This window comes from Arctopsyche grandis, chromosome 3, assembly GCF_051622035.1.
Source record: "Arctopsyche grandis isolate Sample6627 chromosome 3, ASM5162203v2, whole genome shotgun sequence".
NCBI lineage: Eukaryota > Metazoa > Arthropoda > Insecta > Trichoptera > Hydropsychidae > Arctopsyche > Arctopsyche grandis.
Genome location: NC_135357.1, coordinates 1,543,056 through 1,564,117, shown reverse-complemented (window position 1 = coordinate 1,564,117; position 21,062 = coordinate 1,543,056). Strand labels below are relative to the sequence as shown.

Here is a 21,062-nt window from a genome sequence, read left to right as displayed (position 1 = left end):
AGAGGAAAAAATCCCACTTCCGGTTCATTAAATTTAGTGATTTTTTTTTTATTTTGACTTAAAATCACTATCGTTATTAAACACAATTAATATCAAGAAGATTAAAATAATTTAAAAGGTCAAAATTAAATTATGAAATATTGTTTAAAAAAAAAACACTACTTCTGGTTTACGAATTCTGACCAAAACCTTATCAGCTCTAAGTTACTATATAAAGAATGCAAATATAAATTTTCAGCTTGATACGTTCAGGGATGTGGACAGAATAGTGGGCACAACATTTTTGACCTTTCTAAGAGGAAAAAATCCCACTTCCGGTTCATTAAATTTAGTGATTTTTTTTATTTTGACTTAAAATCACTATCTTTATTAAACACAATTAATATCAAGAAGATTAAAATAATTTAAAAGGTCAAAATTAAATTATGAAATATTGTTAAAAAAAAAAACACTACTTCTGGTTTACGAATTCTGACCAAAACCTTATCAGCTCTAAGTTAGTACACAAATAATACAAATATAAATTTTCAGCTTGATACGTTCAGGGGTGTGGACAGAGTATAATCAAGGTTTTTTATGTTTTTCTCAGAAACCTTTGGGTTTATTGAACTGAAATTTCATATCCATAAGTTTAAGCTTAATACAAAGCTATATAAAAAATTTGGTAAGCATCCCTCAACCGGAAGTGGCAGTCTATTTTTTTTGTCTTCCAAACCATTGTTTGGTTTTACATAACTGAAATTTTTGCAGATATAAAAGGTAAAGTAAATTTCAGAAATAATTATTTATTTTATATAAAATATGCGTATTCGTCTAGTGAGCGACCTGATTCATTTGTGTCTAATGAGCCGGCTGGGTTTAGTCAAGGGAAAATCGGGGAACGGGATGATTTCCTCCATCCCCCTCCCCTTTCAAGTCCCACCGAATCTCTCCCTGCTTCCCAGTTTCCGCTTCCGGTCGTCCAATCGAACGGGCATATAATAATATAACGGCAGAACCGCATGATAAAGCGACGACAAATGGCGCCTCCAATTAACCGTGGTGAAGCGCCCTTCATTGTCTCGGCTAGAGGGAGCTAGTGTCGCCATATTTGTGTCTTCGTTAGCGAGAAATTTCGAATTTTCACTAATGACCGTTTCCGTGGTCCAATAATAATAATACCGTGTAATAATTGGAACACGTGCACGAACAATATGCGGGACACGCTTGGGACTGTACAATATAAGCACTTATAAATATGTACATAGAAGACTGTTTGCGCTGATTCTAAAAATATTTATTTAAATAAGACGAACCTTGGCTTGCTTGGGATAAGCAATTCTTTATTATATATTATATATAACCAGTCTAGTGGTGATTGTATTATTTCGTGCAGGATGTCACGGGTTCAATTCCCACTAGAGTCTCGTTGTTGACCAGACCTTGGTTTGTCGAGGTCGATCGTTTCTTATCAGAATTTGCCAATTTTTCTGATTTTCATTGAACGGTTCATGTAATTTTTCTATTGCAAACCTTGAGTTATTGTTATATCTCAGGTTTCGCCAGATTTCTTTCCATATATGTCTCTGTGCATGTTTATTGAATAAACAAAATCGTATTGCTACATAAAAAATGTTATTGATCGTGTTGTATACAATGTTTGTAATGTCTGACCATAGATGTCAGGTATTGTTTAGATTTATGTATTAAGTATATGCATATATAATTTCTCGAGTCTTTATCTGTTTAGCACGCTCGCCGCTTTGGAGCAATCTGTTAGGCGAGTTTGCATGATTAATTGAAAATATATGTATATACAATTTTATGTTAATATTAAATTATTATGGCCCGAACTGACTAGGATGCAGAACGCACGGACGAACACAGGCACGCAAGGCACTCGTGTACGAGCGCGCAAAGCTGTGGATTTGAATTATTTCAATATATCATAAATTACTCTTAATACCAGACAGAATTATTAATTAATTGTGTTAGCAGGTATGCACCCATTTATTAAACACGACATCTATGGTCGAAAGAGTAGCAGCCACAGATAAATCTATGTACAAAAATTTGCAGCATTTTATAAACAGCAAAAAACGAGATGCTGAATAGCTCGATTTTTTGCGAAAGAGATAGGACAGGGTTGCCAATTTGTTGGAACGTTTAAATGAAATAAATTAGCAAACTATGATAGGAAATGATTGACCTTGGAGCCACATATCCATTTCTGGCCAGCAGCACACACCAGGGATAGAACCCGTGACCACACAATTGAAGGCATGTCATGATAACCATTGATCTTAGCATTGAATATGAGCGTGTATTATAACATTTTTGGTTTTTGAGCAATAACCTAAAAATTTGAATTAAATGTATGTAAATACACAGATTTCAAATTAGGATCAATAAATTTGGTATACTTTCTCATGAGACCATAACTTTTACTTGTAGGTTTGGAATGGTTCAAATTCCTTGGGGTTTTTTTTTCAACTTTCGTCCGATTAAGTAACGTCGGGCAATTTGAATATTCTTCATAATACAAAGATGCATGTTTGTTTGCTTGTCCGCTATGCAAATCTACAGTTTTCATTTTAGAGCTACCAAATTTAGTACAATATCTCATAACAACCATAAAACTTTTTCAATTTCTTCTTCGACTTTCACCCACCCGAGCGACGCCTTGTAATTCGGTTAGTTCATATCAAATTTGCCTGGAAAGATATGTATATTTTTTTTAATTATCAATGATTAAATTTCATAGGTTCTAGTCTTATTGAATATATGGGCTCTATAGAAAACTATTTTTTAAACTCACAAAGTAAATCGTAGTTTTTTATGTTGGAAAAAATTCAATATTTTCAACAATCGTTTCACGTACGAGTTCGAAAATTTATTTGTCATTTTGGCAACAAAAAAAAAACTGGCAAATTTTCAAAATTGACATTTGAACTTTATTAAGTGAATGACGCAAACTTTTCGGGTGTGGAAACTTTAGGCGAAATAATTCGTTTTCGATATCGGACGACATTTTTTTCTTATACATTTTCGCTACACGCGAAACGAAAACACAATAAAACTTGTTTTTATTTCGTTTCAGGACTTGTTCGCAAATTAAGTTAAGAATTATTGGCGCAACACTTCACGAAACACCACCACTATAATGAATACAGAGTGGTTCATTCAAGCGTACGTAAAAAAAATACCAAACTCTATATTTGTAATATTGTATTGGAAATAAATAATGTGAAGATTGAAGGTTAACCCTTAGAAGTCGCGAGACGATTAATCGTCGAAAGGTACAGATCAATTCGCTTTTGTTGTATTATATTTTGTATTGTTGAAATAGTGGCAATTTTTTTCATTTGTAATATAGGAATTATATTAAATTAAATTTAATTAATAATAAATTTAATATAAAAAAAACTCGACCTTTATTTTCAATTGGAAATTTCATTATAGTAAATATGATATAAATCGCAGAAATTGTTTGAAAAAAATCGACCTCTAACTTTATACGACTCACTATAAAAGTGAAACTTTCTTACACCACCAAATCCTCCTTAATAAAATATTAAGGAGGATTGGTGGGGAGGAGAAGATATCCACTTTATTTTCGTGCAATGTTTCAACTTTATAAAGTTTAGTTGCATTTAACCAATCCACTCAACTGTGCGTAAAGAAAGTTTCATTTTTAATAATGTTTTTGGACTTAAATTAAAACATCAGTTTTAATAATGCTTATAATTGCAAATTTGATGAAAAAAAAATAACATGAATTGTCTTGATTTGTGCGATTTACCTATATATTTGAACCTGCATATTGATTTTATTTTTATTTTTTTATGAATACATAGTTGGTTTTAATGAAACTTTTAATTTATGTATGAATTGTCACTTTATACATATGAAATTGCCAAAATAAATATTTGAGGTTAAAGTTTATTGTTTTATTAAGCTCTTATGAGGTTCTTATACGGAAAAAATTTTGAAAACAAATTTTGAAGCAATTTTTTTGATTTTGGTATAAAAAATTCGAATATATTTCAACTACAAAATGTGTACACAAATAAAGGGTGACTGACCTGTTTGAGGATTGGTAAAATGTGAAAGTTCGTTTTGTTCGAAACTTTTGAGAAAAGTTGAGGGTGAGTGCTATCGAATTGACATTAGTGTTCTAGAGTGACAAAAGTGTATGGGGACCTCTAGCATTCGATGAAGCTGACGCAGCTGCCGCACTCCCCTGGAAGCTTTCCCTATGTCTTCTGATCTCGTCCTGACTCGAAATCTTTCCTCCTAATGACTGCAAAGTGTGTCATTTGAAATGTGTTGGTCTTCTTGCAGCCGCGCTCCAGGGTGCCCGTCATCGAGTAGCCCATGTTGAAGTCAGCGGCCGTCACGTTTGACGTCAAGTATAACTAGAACAAATTTTATAGTTTTAATATTAACAAATTTAAATTGAGAAGCTTTGATATACCGCGCTCAAATTAAGGGCGAAAACACACCGAGTGGTACGGAACGTCATGTCCTTGGCTCCCCGCTGTGACAGTGTAAAACAAACCGAATTCGGGTGCATTGGCACGTGCAGAGTGCACCGTTATCGATCAGTGTCAAGCAAGGATAAAATATCACCAACACTCCAGGGGGTGATTTTTGGGACTATGTACCATTTATATGGGCTAGAGGTGTTGCGTTTTCTTCGCATGTTTCTAAAAAAAAAAATGTACCACGTACCATTCAGTGTATTTTCACGCCAAGAAGAAATGGTTCCATTTACGGCCCATTCCTACTCTATAAGAAAGATGCGCACATTGAGATCTCTTACTGAGAGTTGCTATTGCGCAACTTTTCTGGGGAGTGGGGGTGAGCCTTAAGCGAAACGACTTCCAACTTGAAAGTTCATGCGCTTAGAGTAAAGGGTTAATTGTTTTTTTTTCGTATATGATCAATTTCATAAATATTTCTATTATGTACATAAATATATTAATCTTTTTTAGTTTTTTATGTTAAAAAAGTTCACGCTTATAATTTGTCACCAAAATTTAGATTTAGTATAATAGTACAATAAAACATTTTGTTATAAGTCTTTATTTTGTATGGAAACAATTTTTAAAAATATTTCAAAAATATAAATTATAAATTGGTTACACTTATTTTTTGGTATTATTTTTAATTATCCAGAGATAATAAATGTCTGAACGATTTTTAATCTTGATTGGATTCTTTAACGCCTATTTAATGAATCATTAGATTGATTTATAAAAAAAAAAAAAAAAAAATCAAAGCTCAACGAATATAATTATCTGATAATTCTAGAAATAAATTGTTTTGTTTTTTTTCTCATATTTATGTATTTTTTACTTTATCTATGTACGTAGTAACAATAGATGAAGTTTTGTGATCATGCGAAAATTCGAACTCGAGATTTTGACTGATTCGAACTCAGAATCGATCACTGATCACGTTTTCATGATCTAGAAAAAATGTGTGTGTGTGTGTGTGTGTGTGTGTCTGTGTGTGTGTCTGTGTGGGTGTGTATTTTGGGGATATTTTTAACACCGTTAGTCCTATCGAACTGAAACTTAGTATCGGTTACTGAAATTCTTATCGACACGACGTAAATTTTTTTCAAATTTTTAAGTTGACCGGAAATGGTACCTCGCCTTATAGGTGTCCTCTTTTTTTAAGTTTTTGAATTCAATTATCTCCCAAACCACTAACTGAATCGGACTGAATTTTTTTTAAATATGATATAAATAATAATTTTTATAGCCTCATATTTTTTAAATATTTCTATCTGAACCGGAAGTAGTACTTTTACTCTAGAGAATCGAAGTTTTTTATGTTTTTTTCAGAAACCTTTTGGTTTATTGAACTGAAATTTCATATCTAGAAGTTTAAGTTTAATACCAAGTTAATTATAAAATTTAGTTAGCATCCGTCAACCGGAAGTAGCAGTTTACTCTTGTTCAATTTTTCTTCCACTATTTTTTTCGACCCCTTAAACATGTGTGTTCGTCACAAAAAAATTCTAAAAGTATAATTCTTGTATCAATTTGATGAAAATAAAAAAAAATTATTATATTTTATAAACCGGAAGTGGGATTTTTTTCTCTTAGAAAGGTCGAAAATGTTGTGCCCACTACTCTGTCCACACCCCTGAACGTATTAAGCTGAAAATTTATATTTCTATCCTTTATGTACTAACTTAGAGCTGGTAGGGTTTTGGTCAGAATTCGTAAACCGGAAGTAGTATTTTTTTTTCACGTGAATAATTTTTTTGCTTAAATTTTTGGTCATATTATATCTAATACATCATTTCAAAAGACACTTTGTATGTAAGAAAATATTGTTGGGAGGGGTTTGGTTGGGAACTTCGAAAACAAGTCAAAATTTCCATGACGACATGGGGATGGTGGATGGGGGGGCACCGGGGGCGAAGGCCCGGGGAACGCCAGGGGCAAAACCCGGGGGGCGCTGGGGGCATTCCCCGTAGGCGACTTCGTAAACAACAGTTTCTATGACGATTCGATATATATTTTTTTCGATTCAAATAAATTTAATAAAAAAACAAAAGAATATTTACTATTAGATTCGTCATGTTTAAGCTGTTTATATTACAAATACTGAGCGAAGCCGGGTAAAACAACTAATATTTTATAATTAACTTTACTTTTGATATTATATATTTTTATAATGTATTATTTATAATTTACATTTATGTGTTAATTTTTTTAAATATATTTATTTAAACCATTTTAGACCATAGTGACTTTACAGGTTGACCAAAGTGTCAATATGGCATAATTTTATAAATTAATATTAGACTTTACAGGCCGAAAACACTAGGACAAAATTAAAAAAAAACGATTCAAAAATAAAATTATTGTTGCGTAGGGGTGGGTGGAGGATCCAAGCAAAAGGCCAACAGTCGTTTCACAGCATTTATTGATGATTAAGGAGATACACGCACTGACAGTGCTCAGTCCAGAATTACCTGATATCGCCTACGTACCACCTTATAAAGGGTAGATCTCTCAGGACGTTTCATCTGTTTATCTGTTGTATAGTCACGTATTCGGATATGTATTTCCACGACATTGGGTCTCCCCGTACCGATTCTGAGAAAGGACTAATAACGGTCATTGTTTAGCCTAAATGCACTTAGAGTCCAGATATAATCCTGGAAGTAAGTGCAAGCACTTAGTTAATCCGTTCACAGATATCCGTTGGTCCTAAGTGCAAGCACTTAGTTGATCCGTTAACAGATAACCCTTGAATGGTCACATAGTCTCTGGGATTCTATTCGCTTAATCCGCGGCGTACGTAACATTATTAATTTTTTTTAAATATCTACATATCCTTGCGGTGCATTTGAAACAGCAAAACTTACCGGTCTTCAATATTTTGTATTTTCATATTGATTTATTTATTTTAAAGAATGCTTTTATTTATTTATTTATTTAACATAATTAGAGGAAGCGGCAAAGCCGATAGACCCAAGGGGTTTCATTTATACATACATATATAACATATATGTAAATTAAATGAGAAAAAAGGAGGTATGTAAAAAAAGTAAAATACATTCAAAATGACAATATTAAAATAAAAATCAGATATTAAGAGGGCTGGACAACAGCGCCTCGTCCATACAAACGTACTATACTTCTCCCTTCCTCAATTATGGCACTAGAGAAATTATTTTTTAATATGCTATGGATGTCCACCATTGGGGCGCATCTATCGTTTTATTTTTTTGATTAATTATTTTTTATATGAGGTAGGAGCCGCCAAACATCTATAAGAAAGTATCTTTTTCATACCCATGAAATTTTTTAAGTAAAAATTGGTCCAGTTTTGGAGGAGAAAATAGTGGAATACGAAACCTCGATTTTGTCAATTTAAAATACGTTTTATCTGGTCGAAGCGCAACTGTCGCATTCACTCAATATATATATTGTCGCATTCACTCAATATATATATACACTCAATATATGTATATATCGAAGAAAGGAACGGTAACAAAATTAAGGTTTCAGGTGTACAGCCCTCTTAAGGTTATCAGAAATTACAATATTATCGGCTTTTACTTGAAAAAACGTGTTTTTAACATTAAATCATACCCAATGAAACGAACAATGGCTGAAATCCAAGTCTTAATGTCACATTTTTTTTCATCGTCCAAAAATATATACCATTTTTTGAAAATTTAGCAGTCAACCAAGTTCTCAAAGAGACATTCCTTCCGGGATCGATTTTCGATTTGGCCTCGGCCAAATTGGAACTAATCGACCGGAAGTCCGTAGGGGTAACCCTATTGACATTTTTTCTGGTCGCTTGCACCCCAACGGGGCGTGCCTCCCCCCAGCCCCGCACGGGATTATTATGGTGCCTTACATCGGCGCCTGCGAATTAATGATGCGATTTTTCGCCGAAAGGGTCCTCCAACACAAAGCCGGACACGTACCAAAGTCGAAACACCGCATCGTATACAAGTGACCCTGTAATTAGTTTGACCTCTCGGTTTAACTCTCCGACGGTCAAACTTTTCACTCCGTTCGTGTAAGGGTTAATACACCATATCGCATACGGTTACATCGTTACTTTTCCATGTCAAACTCTATTAATAAATATTATCATATTCACGTTTAGTAGATTCCGGGCCTTAGACAAAGTTGAATATTTGAAGGCTACTTCTATTCGATGAATGGAACTGTTGCACCGGTCTCCATAAATTACACTGTTCGACACGAAAAATGGTTCAGAGACGAGATATAACTTTTCTTATATGTAGATCTATGCCCAGTAAACATGAATCTGGTATTAAAAAATGTTGATTGGCTCGAGATTCGGAGATATATGTGTTTTTTAAATAGTGAATTTTTTTTATATCTTGGTGTTGTTCGCTCGATGTCTCAAAATTTGTCAATTTCCTGTTTATTCCAAGTATTCATCCAGTTCAAATCAAAAGTTAAAAGTACGTATTTTCACATGGGATTTTTTCCCACTGTTAATACTATTTTATATTGAGTTTTTTCCATTTGAACATTTGTTAGAATGAACTATTTTTAATTATTAAAATTTATATATATATAATATATTTATTATTATTAAATTTTTCATGGAAAATTTTGAGTATCAACCGTCTTATGACGTCTTAAACTTCTTATACAATCGAAATTGAAAAAAAATGATTTCATATTTTTACCATATTCCAAAATGTTGGTGAATGAAAGCAATTCGATAATGCATCGACTTTTTTTATTATTATTCTTAAACTTAAGCGAAAAAAATCACCCCCCCCCCAGTCGTCTTTCGTAACAACCGAAGTTTCCGAAAGTCGAACGTTCGAAATATTGATATATTTTTCTTTTTCAATTAACAAAAATTAATTAAACGCGAGACCGTCACGTTGTTTTATTATTCATGCGCAAAATTAACACGTTGACGACGTTTCTCTAATTACTTATTAATATTAATAAATGCGCGAACGACGGCGACACAAAAAACAAAACAGGCTTCAAAGGAATGTTTTTTAATATCGAAAACTCAATGTCGATCTTTATGAATGTTATTACGACACGTCTCATTCTTGAAAGCATCAACGTCGAATATTAATATTTTTTAATTATGGCAAAAATTAATATTCATATATGCATAATATGTAGATTGATTTTACCTTAAAATCAGGATCTATGGTCATCCTTTTGAAGGATCCTACTATATATATCGCACCGGCTCCATTGTCCACCATTTTGGCGTGCGTGCTATGTCTGAAAAAAAAAATTTAATACATTAATAAAAAATAAAATAAACTGATATCCACTATAAATATTAGCCAGCAGTATGGCTTACTGATGGCGTGTATGTTTAGCACCAAGTAATCGGTGGGTTCGATCCGCCATACTGCTGGTTAGATTTGGGGGTATTTGTGACTCTAAATCGATCGTTTCTTATCAGAGTTTGCCAATTTTATCAAATCATTGTTGAAACCGTTCATCAAAATTGGCAAAAAATTATCATCTTTCCTGTTGTCACAAATCTTCTGTATTTATTGTGTGTATAATTTGTAAAAATTAATACAAAATATAAATCCATATATGTCTTAATGGATTAATTGTGTAATTAATTTATTAATTAATTGTTATTTCGTGTTCTTCAGCTTCTGGAAATACAGTGGTTTATGTAATAATAATAAGTTGCATTGTTTGTAATTAATTGTCCAGGAAGGTGAATTGGGGTCTTCCTGTCAAGCCTTCCTGATATATATCTATGTAAAAAAAATAATATTTATAGTAAAACAGATCGAGGCCATCACGATGCATTATATACAAAGCCTGGTCTTAGATGTATGTATATACATATAAGTCGTTATAGTTGAAAGTGGCATAAGTCCACTTTTCTTCATTTCGAGAGATATTTAGCAAAACATTAAATGTAATGTTTTGCGTTTAAAAATATTTAAAAATCTTGTGGCTTGTAATACGTTTATTCTGCTTTTCCGAGGTTCTGGATATATCGAATTAAAATAAGTGATAACAATTTGTCAAACAGAAATAGTGTTTTTGGAAATGACAATTGTACTTTAGCCACTATCAAATATAACGGCTCATATGTATGTATGTACACACGTGCAAAATAAATATGATTCAAACCAATAGCTGATTTAAGAAGTTAGTTAATTCACAAGTATATATTTATTTTAATATATTATATACATATGTGTATCACAGTACCTTTATTTTATTTTATTCGAATTCAAACTCGAGATTTTGACTGATTCGAACTCAGAATCGATCACTGATCACGTTTTCATGATCTAGAAAAATGTGTGTGTGTGTGTGTCTGTGTATTTTGGCGATTTTTTGATCACCGTTAGTTCTATTGAACTGAAACTTAGTATTGGTTACTGAAATTCTTATCGATACGACGTAGATTTTTTTCAAATTTTTAAGTTGACCGGAAATGGTACCTCCCCTTATAGGTGTCCTCTTTTTTAAGTTTTTGAATTCAATTATATCCCAAACCGCTAACCGAATCCGACTGAAATTTTTTTACATGTAATAGAAATTTTAATTTTTATAAGCTTTTGAATATTTTTACCTGAACTGGAAGTAGTACTTTTACTCTAGAGAAACGAGGTTTTTTATGCTTATCTTCACCTAACCTAACCTAACCTAACCTAACCTAACCTAATATTTTTACTTGAACTAAACGAGGTTTTTTATGTTTTTCTTTACCTAATCTAACCTTACCTAATAATTTTTGAATATTTTTACTTGGGTAGTACTTTCACTCTAGAGAGGTTTTTTTATGTTTTACTCTTTTTGATTTATTCAACTGAAATTTCATATCTAGTTTTATTAACTAAAGCAACTAGAAATCGTTGGAAATATGTACATACATACATATGTACATATGTATTGAAAATAATATAAAATCGAATAAAATGTTTGACATCCACCAGAATACTTCAGCCATTATATCTATTTCTATTATTTATAACTTTGATAAACCGATATACTTTGATTTAACATCATATGCAATATGTATGTACATAAGCCTTCACAAGGGGTGTAAAATTGTCCAATATTTTTTTGTCAAAACAATTATATTTGTTGATTTCAGTTTAATTATGATTGTATACATCGCAACTCAGTGGCTTAGCAATGGCAGTGATGCCAAGACTAATATTTTACAAATTGAATAAGATTTACCTGTTGAAAACAGGTTTAGAGCCACCGCTTCACAAGCGTAATATATTATTTTAGTGGCACGTTCACACCAGCATCCTCTACCAAGGGACTAATTAAAATCGGCGCGAGATGTGAACGAGTGGGCATGGCAGTAAATCAGCCCCAAAACCCCTTCTCTTCCAAAACAACGCCAGAACTACTACCACTACAATAATTAATTGCGATTCGGTGGCGGCGGCGGCGAGGGGGTTTAAATTTGCGACCGCTTATTATCATTAATTGCTTAATTAAATTCCAACCCCCCCCCCCCCATCCCCAACGTCCCAGTTCAAAATATGAAAATTAGCAATTTTTACGCCGATCGAGAAGAGGTTAAAACGCATTTGGACGTTATTTGTTTTCGTTAGATGTTAAAATTAAATTCGTTATTATTATTATGAGCATGTACGAGGTGAATTAATTAATGCCGAGAGGATCTCGTGTGGCTGTTCAAAATTTAATAATGTAACAATATATTTTGATAAAGCTATACCAGGTATTACAGCATGTGAAAGGCTCAGCTAAGAGTGAGTATGTTTGTACTTGTATTAAATGTACCTATACGTATTTTAAAAATAAATAAGTATGAAGTATGTTTTTATAAAAAAACGTTGATTATAATATATTATATTATATGTAGATTATACGTATTATATATAATCAACTGTTTTTATAAAAACATACATTTTTTAAGTTTATGTATATATATATATATATATATATATATACATATAAAATTGAATTTCTGTTTGTCTGTCTGTCTCTCTCGTATGGGCTCCTAAACCACTCAACTGATCACGATGGAACTTTCAGGATTTGTTGTATGCATGTCCGGGAAGATTACCGTGAAAAAAAAAACGCGAAAAAACCTCTTAACAATAATATTTGTTATTAAGATTTTACCGACGCGAAAGTATGGCGCGCCATTGTGTAGTCAAGGAAATGTGTTTGTTAGTAACCACGATACCAGTTGGTTTGAAGAGACTTTTGGCTTTGAAGAGACGTTAGTAGAGCTCCAACCATCACTTGTAACGGGAACGGGAATTGCATGCGTTATTATGGCATTGCAAAGCATGCCGGGTTCAGCTAGTTATTATACATATGTATATAATAAATTATGTAAGGTTTCAAATACTTCAGTTCGATAATATTCGATACATATGTACATAGCTTCCAAAAGTCTAATTTTCTAATCATACTTTCTATTTTCAGCTAGTTTCTATATAACGAAGAGACATAAGAAACAGAATACGTGAGTAAGAAGTATGACAAGGGTAGTGGATATAGTGGAGAGAGTGATGAGATTGAAATGACAATGGTGGAGAGATTGAAATTACATGAAACAAAAAAATGGACGAAAGATAAACAAAAGAAGTGCTGTAATGGTACCTGAAAGAATGTAAGAGGGTGAAAGGAAGGCCACAAGAAAGATTGGTGAACAAAAGGTTGACGGATTATTGGCCGAATGGACACTTGGCTAACGTACGCTTGAGTGAAAGGATATTTGGCCAAATGGACACTTGGCTGATAGACATTCGGCTGAATGGGATTCATTCATAATTGTTTAAATTTATCAAAAGTATCAAATTTTAATGAAATCAGGGTGGTTTCTGGATAATTTATCTGTTTTCAGTGTTGTGTGTGTTGAAAATTTTTTTCGCTTAATTGTTATATATACTATATAGTATGTATCGTAAACAGGTAGATAACACATATTATATAAGTTCGGAATATATTGTACGTGTATGTTTAGTCAAATTAAAATAAATAAATAAACCACTGGCTATCACTAAAAAGGTCATGGATTCGAATTCCGACCGAAATTGAAAGATAAATTCAATTTTCTATATTATGACGATAACGTCTATAGTTGCTAGCAATATTTGTATCGTTACTACTATCCAGATCGACCGTTTCCTATCAGACTTTGCCCATTTATCCAACTTGATTGTTGTAACTCCTCCCTATATCCCAAATTCAGTTTGGCTGAATTTGTTGATTGTTGCAAGCATACATATGTATTCTTTGGTGTGTAATTAATATCTACATTGTATAAAATATAAAGACGGTAATCTGTGTGTGTCCTAACTCTCGCCGAACATAATGAATGAATCGATAAAAATCGATAAATTCATTTTTCGACGAGACGACTTTGTCGCGACTCGAACCGATCACCCCAAATAGCCTGAATATAGGTCTAAATTGAGCTAATGGTAACGTACACCACGCCAAATCCAATTCTTCATTTCGCCTTTTTTTTTAAACATTAATTGAAATATTCCTTCTCGCCATATAAAAATACGTTATTTTAATAATTTCATTTAGTGAGGTTTTGAATAATTTTTTTATATATTTATTTTTATCTAAATTTAAATTATTTATATTTTGACGATATTCGAGAAAAAAATTGATTTCATTAACCGCGGGCGCCGGGAATCGAACCTCGGACCCTCCGATCCAAACGAAATTTTCTCACGAGCCCGCGCCGCAGGCCATATCCTCGCCCAGAATACGTGTTGTAAATACACATCATATGTATATGCATGTATTTTGTTATGTGTAATAATAATATTCAACGTTACGAGGTCAATGACCGTTTGTGTATAATCGGAAAATATTACATTTTGTTAACGTTAACTTTAAGAATTGAAAATTATTACAAATAAAGAATTTAAAACTATCTATGAGAGTCTACGAAAATAACGGTTTCGGTTCCGGATTTTTTTTTAGTTTTATACGGGTATATAATAATTTTATACCCATGCGATGATATTTCATCGGTCTATTCACTAGTTAGTATTATATCTATACAGTTTCGATTTAGAGTGACCTGTCATGGCACAGCATGTATGTGAAAAAAAATCGCAAAAACCAAAATGGCAAATATACGTCAACATCCGACCGGTACGAACTCAGGGTAAAAGCTATCCACTAGTGCAAAAGGTTAACTCGTAATGAAATTTATACATATATGAGAATTCCCATGGGATACATCAAATTGGCAATATATGTATACCGTTTTCTAGTTTCGAAACAAACCCACCATTTTTCCCCCTTTTCATTTTGTTAGTTACAAAAGACGAATGAACCCAAAAAGCCAATAAAGAAACAGAGCTTCTAGCCATTAGGTATGATACAGAAGTTTCATTAAATACCTTTCTCGTTCACGTTCCCTTGTTGAACTTCCGGTTCACGGTGTAATAATGACACTTTCGATCAAAGGGTTGCCTCGTATTCGAATCGTAGCGATTCGAAAGGACGTATGTTTCAAAACAAGTTTAAAAATGTTCGCCTTTGAATTCTTTGACTTTCGCATGAACTGTATAAAACAGTTAGGGTTGCAGTTTTCGCAACAGGGTTGGACGATTTAATTAATTGATAATTGCACTCTGCTTAAAAGGGCAGTATTTTATTTCACTTCTTTTTGCAGTGATAATGTCTCCTTAAGCTCGCCCGTTTGAATTTATATCGCGTTAACCCTTTCGCGAACACCCCCTCGTTCCAAGTGTTAAGTTAGGTTAGAAAATCAGAAGCGTTTGCTTCCGATTTCCAGATACTTCGCCGTTCTCCCCGCACCGCTACTTCTCGCACGAATAAAGAATTGCAGACGAACGGTTTGAATAAAAAATAATGATTTATTAATATATTCAGTACAAGAGCTGATTACGAACTAACTTAAATTCTAACAGTATCGAGTTTATATATTCTTATTTAAAACAATTATGTGTTGTTGTACAATTTCGGTTAGTCAGTGCTTAAGGTGTGCTAAAAATCAATGGTGCTATTTATTAAATTAGGTGTGCCACAAATCAATGGTGTGTCTTATCCCTACTGGTTAGTCGTTTTAATTGTTAACATTGATTACACATCATGTGAAAATGAAGGAGTCATACATGATGGTGTCATACTACTGACGAATTGGTGATATCTGAATATAATGGTAGAGGGTTGTCCTCAGCCCTTAACTCACGCAAGTCTTCGAGTACATACAAACCTGCTGTTAGGAAGCTCAGATCTATTATACCATGTGTGAATTTTGGGTCTCAATTTTACACTGATATTGTTTAAATTATGTAAATAAATATGTACATCTACTAACATAACCACCTTCGCGACTGGTGGGATTCCAATCTAGGGTCGATTGAGTATTCTCCCCAAAACTGGAAACCCATCAATCATATTTGAATGGGAAGTAAAATTAGTACTTCCAAGCATAAAGTGTATCCTTAAGGATGATAAAGAAGTGGATGGAAAGGTGTGCACCTTGTGTCTAATTGCTAACAAGGACAACCTTGTGTCATAATTACGGTGACCACACGTCCTTTATTTCACATAACCTATGAGATAATGACTGTCGGTAAATATGTATATAAATATGTGACAGACGATCAACCAGTATGGGGATTTAAAAAAAAACATTTTTTTTTATATCAGGACCACATGTAAAACAAACAGATGACGCACGATACTTTCTTACACTTATCCAATCAGCGCCAACTGTTGGAAACATCTTGATCAATAGGGTGCATTTAAAAATCTATTTTTACATACCTCTTTTATACTTCACTTTCGATTACAATTCAGGAAAAAATTTGCCTCTTATCCAATCGTTTTCTTACTTTGCCATATTGCTCATTTTGGTCATCAATATAAGTAAATGGATCCTCCGCCATTACGATGGAGAAAAAATATCGTTTTAGACGCGTTTGAAATTTGAATTTCTGAAAAGTGCCTCACGTTTATCCAGTTTTTAGTTTTAAACATAGATGGCGGTAGTAATATACAATTATTGGTATTTTTATTCAAAATAATAATTTTATATACAAATTATAGAAGAGGTATGTTTTTAAAAAACTTTTTTTTATATAGTGTTTTTTAGCTTTTTTTTACATACCTCTTATACAGTTCACATGGTTTTCGTGTTAGTGGTAATTTTTTATATCTCTTATCTCTTATCCGATCGTTTTCATACTTTGCCATATTGCTCATTTTGGTCAACAATATACGTTAATGTATCGTCTGTCATTACGTTGGAGATAAAATATCGTATACAATGCGTATCAAATATCCACAATTTTGGGTACGGTGACGTCTATGACGGTGATGGCAAGCTACTATAATCTATCTTCAACCTTTTCGCCGTGATATGGCCATATCAGATTTTAATTGTTTAAACGCCTATAATTCACTCTATATTTTATAAAATTTGCTCTATAGGTTCTCGTTATCTTGAATATATAAATATTTATAGTTTTAACTCTCATATTACTAAGCCAGCAGTTTGGCTTAGTGGTAGCGTATATATTTAGCACCACCGAGGTCAAAGGTTCGAGTCCTCGCCACTGCTGGTTAGATTTGGGGGTTTTGTGACTCCAAATCGATCGTTTCTCTATCAGAGTTTGCCAATTTTATCTGATCATTGCTGAAACGGTTCCTGAAAATTGGTATTATATCTAACCCTGTTGTCACAAAATCTGCCTGTGTATAATTTGTAATAATTATACACAGTAATCTGAAATCTATAGATATCTCTTTAGACATCTCTATAATTTAGTATTTATTATATGTATAAAAATTGTATACAAAAAAAATCTAAAAATAATCCATAGATGTCTCTATGATTATTATTTCTGATTAATTGTTATATGCTATATATGTATTCTGATTGTATATGTATGTATTACTGTATTTCTGATTGTTTATGTATTCTGTATTTCGTTAGCGTACACCCGTCGCATTGGAGCAAATCTGTAATGGCGAGTGTATATTGATTTGTAACAATAAAATAAATAAATAAATATGTATATATAAATTTCAAATTTGGCGTCTAGCTTCATGTAATGTAATACACGATATATATTGATTTTTGGCCAAATTTGTCAGATCTGACATTTCACTGCTAAAAGTATATCTCTTCACTGAGTTTTATCTGCGAGATAAGTATTCAATAAGAAGTTATGTTGTATCTAATTGTTAATATGATTTACATTAAGCTTACATACATTTAGTTTTTTACAATAAGCTTACATACATACAATTAGTTCAACAGCTACCCATAACCTCAAATTTCATTGTTTATTTCTCCAAAACAAACTTTCTAACCAATACAAGCTTAATATATGTACACAGATCAAACAGTGATAGTTTTATTTTTATTTATCAGCTGATTTTTACGAATAATAAGATTATTATATATATTTTTAATAATAAGATTACGTGCGCGTGCGCCTATAAATTACCATACATTATACTTATATATATATATATATATATATATATATATATATATATATATATATATATATATATATATATATATATATATATATATATATATATATATATATATATATATATATATATATATATATAACGTATAACTTTATTTTTATTCGTGTTTCAATTCCTTTTAGACACCACCCGTTGAAATCAACGGGCACAGCACTAGTGTAGGAATATTGCCTGAATTATTTTCCTGAAGTGAAACATAGAATAGCCTTGTAAAAAAGCTTGTAACAAAATCGGCCAGGTACTAGAATCGAGCCCCGCCCCTGATTTTTGATCGATACCCAGCCTGAGGTAAATACATATGTATACTCATGTATGTACGTATACTCATGACAGTAACAGTAGTATATGACAGGGGTTTTGAATCGAATCACCTCAGGCAGGGGTGGCGAAGGCTGCGTCTTCGTATCTCGGTCACGTTCGCGTTAATGTGTTTATGTTAAGTGTTAAGGTCGCCGCACACACCAGATAAAACGTCCGCCCATAAATTCTTCCGTTAGAGATCTCTTAATGTACTTTCCTGAAATTATTCCGCTCAGTTTCATAACCCTCCCCCTCCCCCTTCCTTTCCTTCTCATATATATATATATATATATATATATATATATATATATATATATATATATATATATATATATATATATATATATATATATATATATATATATATATATATATATATATATATACGTATATATATTGCCTTCCCGCTGAAAGGAAACCGCTTCTTGGGGGGTTTTTCGTTTAATTTATTAGTCCAGTCGGTGAACCGGTTAAGTCGGACTAGCGTCCGATTTATTTGCACCTCTTTTTCTCGCTTTGGGTACCTTAATATGTGCACACGAGCTATTATTAGATGCTTTAATATTATCCCTGTCCGCTCGTAAAAAGCTGGTTATATATAAACTAGTGTTGTACAGTGGCGTAGCGTGAATTCCAGGCGGCCCCCCGCAAAATATTTTAAGGCGCCCCCCCCCCCATATTATTATTATTTATTATTATTAGACTTATTTATTATTATTTATTTATTATAATTATTATTATTTTTATTTATTATTATTGAAGAGTATTCAAAGGTAAGTGGAGTCAGGTCGAGGTACAAGAAAACACGCAGGCAGGTTCCAGTTCTTTATTGCTGCTCGTCCGGTGGAGGTCAGGATCCGAATGCCACCGATCGAGAGCGTACCGTTCTTATATCATAGAGCGCTCAGCGCATACACGTTTATGACACGTCAACAAGTACAGTCATTGGTCAAGGAGTCGGGTGTAGCCATTGGCCACAACGCCCGACTCCACCATTGGTCGGCGTCACCATGACGTCACCGGTCCACGGGGCGTCTCCCTATGCAACGCTACACAACCCCCCTCTTAAGAGAGATCGTCCCGATCGACCCACCAATTTACACCTTAATTTACACATTAATTTACACATTAATTTACACATTAATTTACACATTAATTTACAATTACAAAACAGCTACATACAATTACAGTCAATATTCGACGGCCTTATACCTTGCGAGTCTATCCAGGTGCACCACCATTAATCGGTTTGAGCCGTCGAATTCCCTGCGTATCCTATATACTACGTCACTAAGTTTAGTCACTATGGTGTACGGTCCTTCCCACAACGATTGCAGCTTTGGTGAAAGCCCTGGAGTCTTGGCAGGGTTGTACAGCCATACTCGGTCACCTGTTTCGTACGCCGGTTCGGTTCTGCGGACGTCGTATCGCGTCTTCATACGGCTATTCTGCATCCGGAGGTGGGCTCTGGCGAACCGATGTACCTTGGCCATGCCTTCGGTCAACTTCGTGGTATATCGGTGTGGATCTTGAGGTTCGCTGTCTGGTGGAGGGCCCCCATATAGTAGGTCCGCCGGCATGCGCAGTTCTCGTCCGTACATCATGGCTGCTGGTGATGCTCCTGTCGCATCGTGTTGGGCCGCTCTATATGCCATGAGGAAGTGCGGAACCAGCGTGTCCCAGTCGTCCTGCTCGTCGTTGACGAACTTCGTCAAGTGCGCCCGCATGGTTCGATTGAGTCGCTCGACCATTCCATCGGACTGAGGTCGGTATGGTGTTGTTCTCGTTTTGTGTACGCCCAGCCGGTCCAGTGCCTGACGGAACAACTTCGACTCGAAGTTTCGTCCCTGGTCAGAGTGCAGCTCGTTCGGGACGCCTAGCCGCGTGAACACTTGTTCTACCAGGGCGTCTGCTACGGTCTCTGCCTCCTGGTTCGGTAGTGGAATCGCTTCCGGCCACTTCGTGAAGTAGTCCATGGCCACCAGTATGTATCGGTTTCCTCGTTCGGTGGCCGGGAGTGGACCCAGAATGTCGACTGCCATTCGTTGTAGTGGCGTCCCCGAAAGGTACGGTTGAAGTGCCCCGCGATTCCTTCGGTGTGGTCCGTTGTGGGCCCCGCACTGTGCGCATCGTTCGCACCACTGGGTGACGTCGATTCGACACGTCGGCCAGTAATATTTTTGGCGCACGTTTCGGTACGTTTTATTGATACCGAAGTGGCCCCCCGTGGGCGCGTTGTGCATCTCCCACATGATTTCGGGTATCTTCTCAGTCGGCACCACCAGCTGCTTTGTGTGACGTGTTCCCGCGGTGTTCTCCCATCTCCGGTACAGCTTACCGCCTTCCACCTCCAATGCGTCCCATTGGGTCCACAGTATTTTCAGTTCCTGCTCCTCAGCAGATACTGTTTCCCACGGTGGTCTCGTTCCGGCGTTCTTCCACTCGACGATTTTGTCGATCGTCGAGTTTGTCATCTCGTTGGGCAAGATCCCTACGAGGGCTACTCGTGCTTCCGGTTCTGCGGGTTCTACTGGTTCCGTTCGGGCCGAGTCGTTTTCTTGATCGGTTGTCTCTGCGCGTGAGCATTTGGGACACTCTTCCGTACACGGCCTTCGCGATAGTGCGTCCGCGTTCCCGTGCTTTATCCCCGGTCGATGAATGATGGTCACGTTGTACTGGCCCAGAATTTCCAGCCACCTCGCCAACTGGCCCTCCGGTCTTTTGAAGTTCTTCAGCCACGTTAACGCTGAGTGGTCG

The 21,062-nt window shown here is 34.6% G+C and overlaps 1 protein-coding gene and 1 long non-coding RNA gene across 2 annotated transcripts in view; one reads left to right on the top strand and one right to left on the bottom strand.

The window, feature by feature from the left end:
* Nucleotides 1-21,062, top strand: part of LOC143910004 (uncharacterized) — an 805,996-nt gene that overhangs the window by 38,849 nt on the left and 746,085 nt on the right. The gene's annotated exons all lie outside the window — the stretch shown is intronic.
* LOC143910003 (uncharacterized) overlaps nt 3,825-21,062 on the bottom strand; it is a 236,460-nt gene continuing 219,222 nt past the window's right edge. Inside the window, exons 4-5 of the mRNA XM_077428336.1 lie at nt 9,659-9,752; nt 3,825-4,397 (exon numbers count right to left, since the gene is read on the bottom strand). Coding sequence (XP_077284462.1) covers nt 4,236-4,397; nt 9,659-9,752 — 256 coding nt within the window. The 3' untranslated portion in view covers nt 3,825-4,235. The remainder of the gene's footprint in view (nt 4,398-9,658; nt 9,753-21,062) is intronic.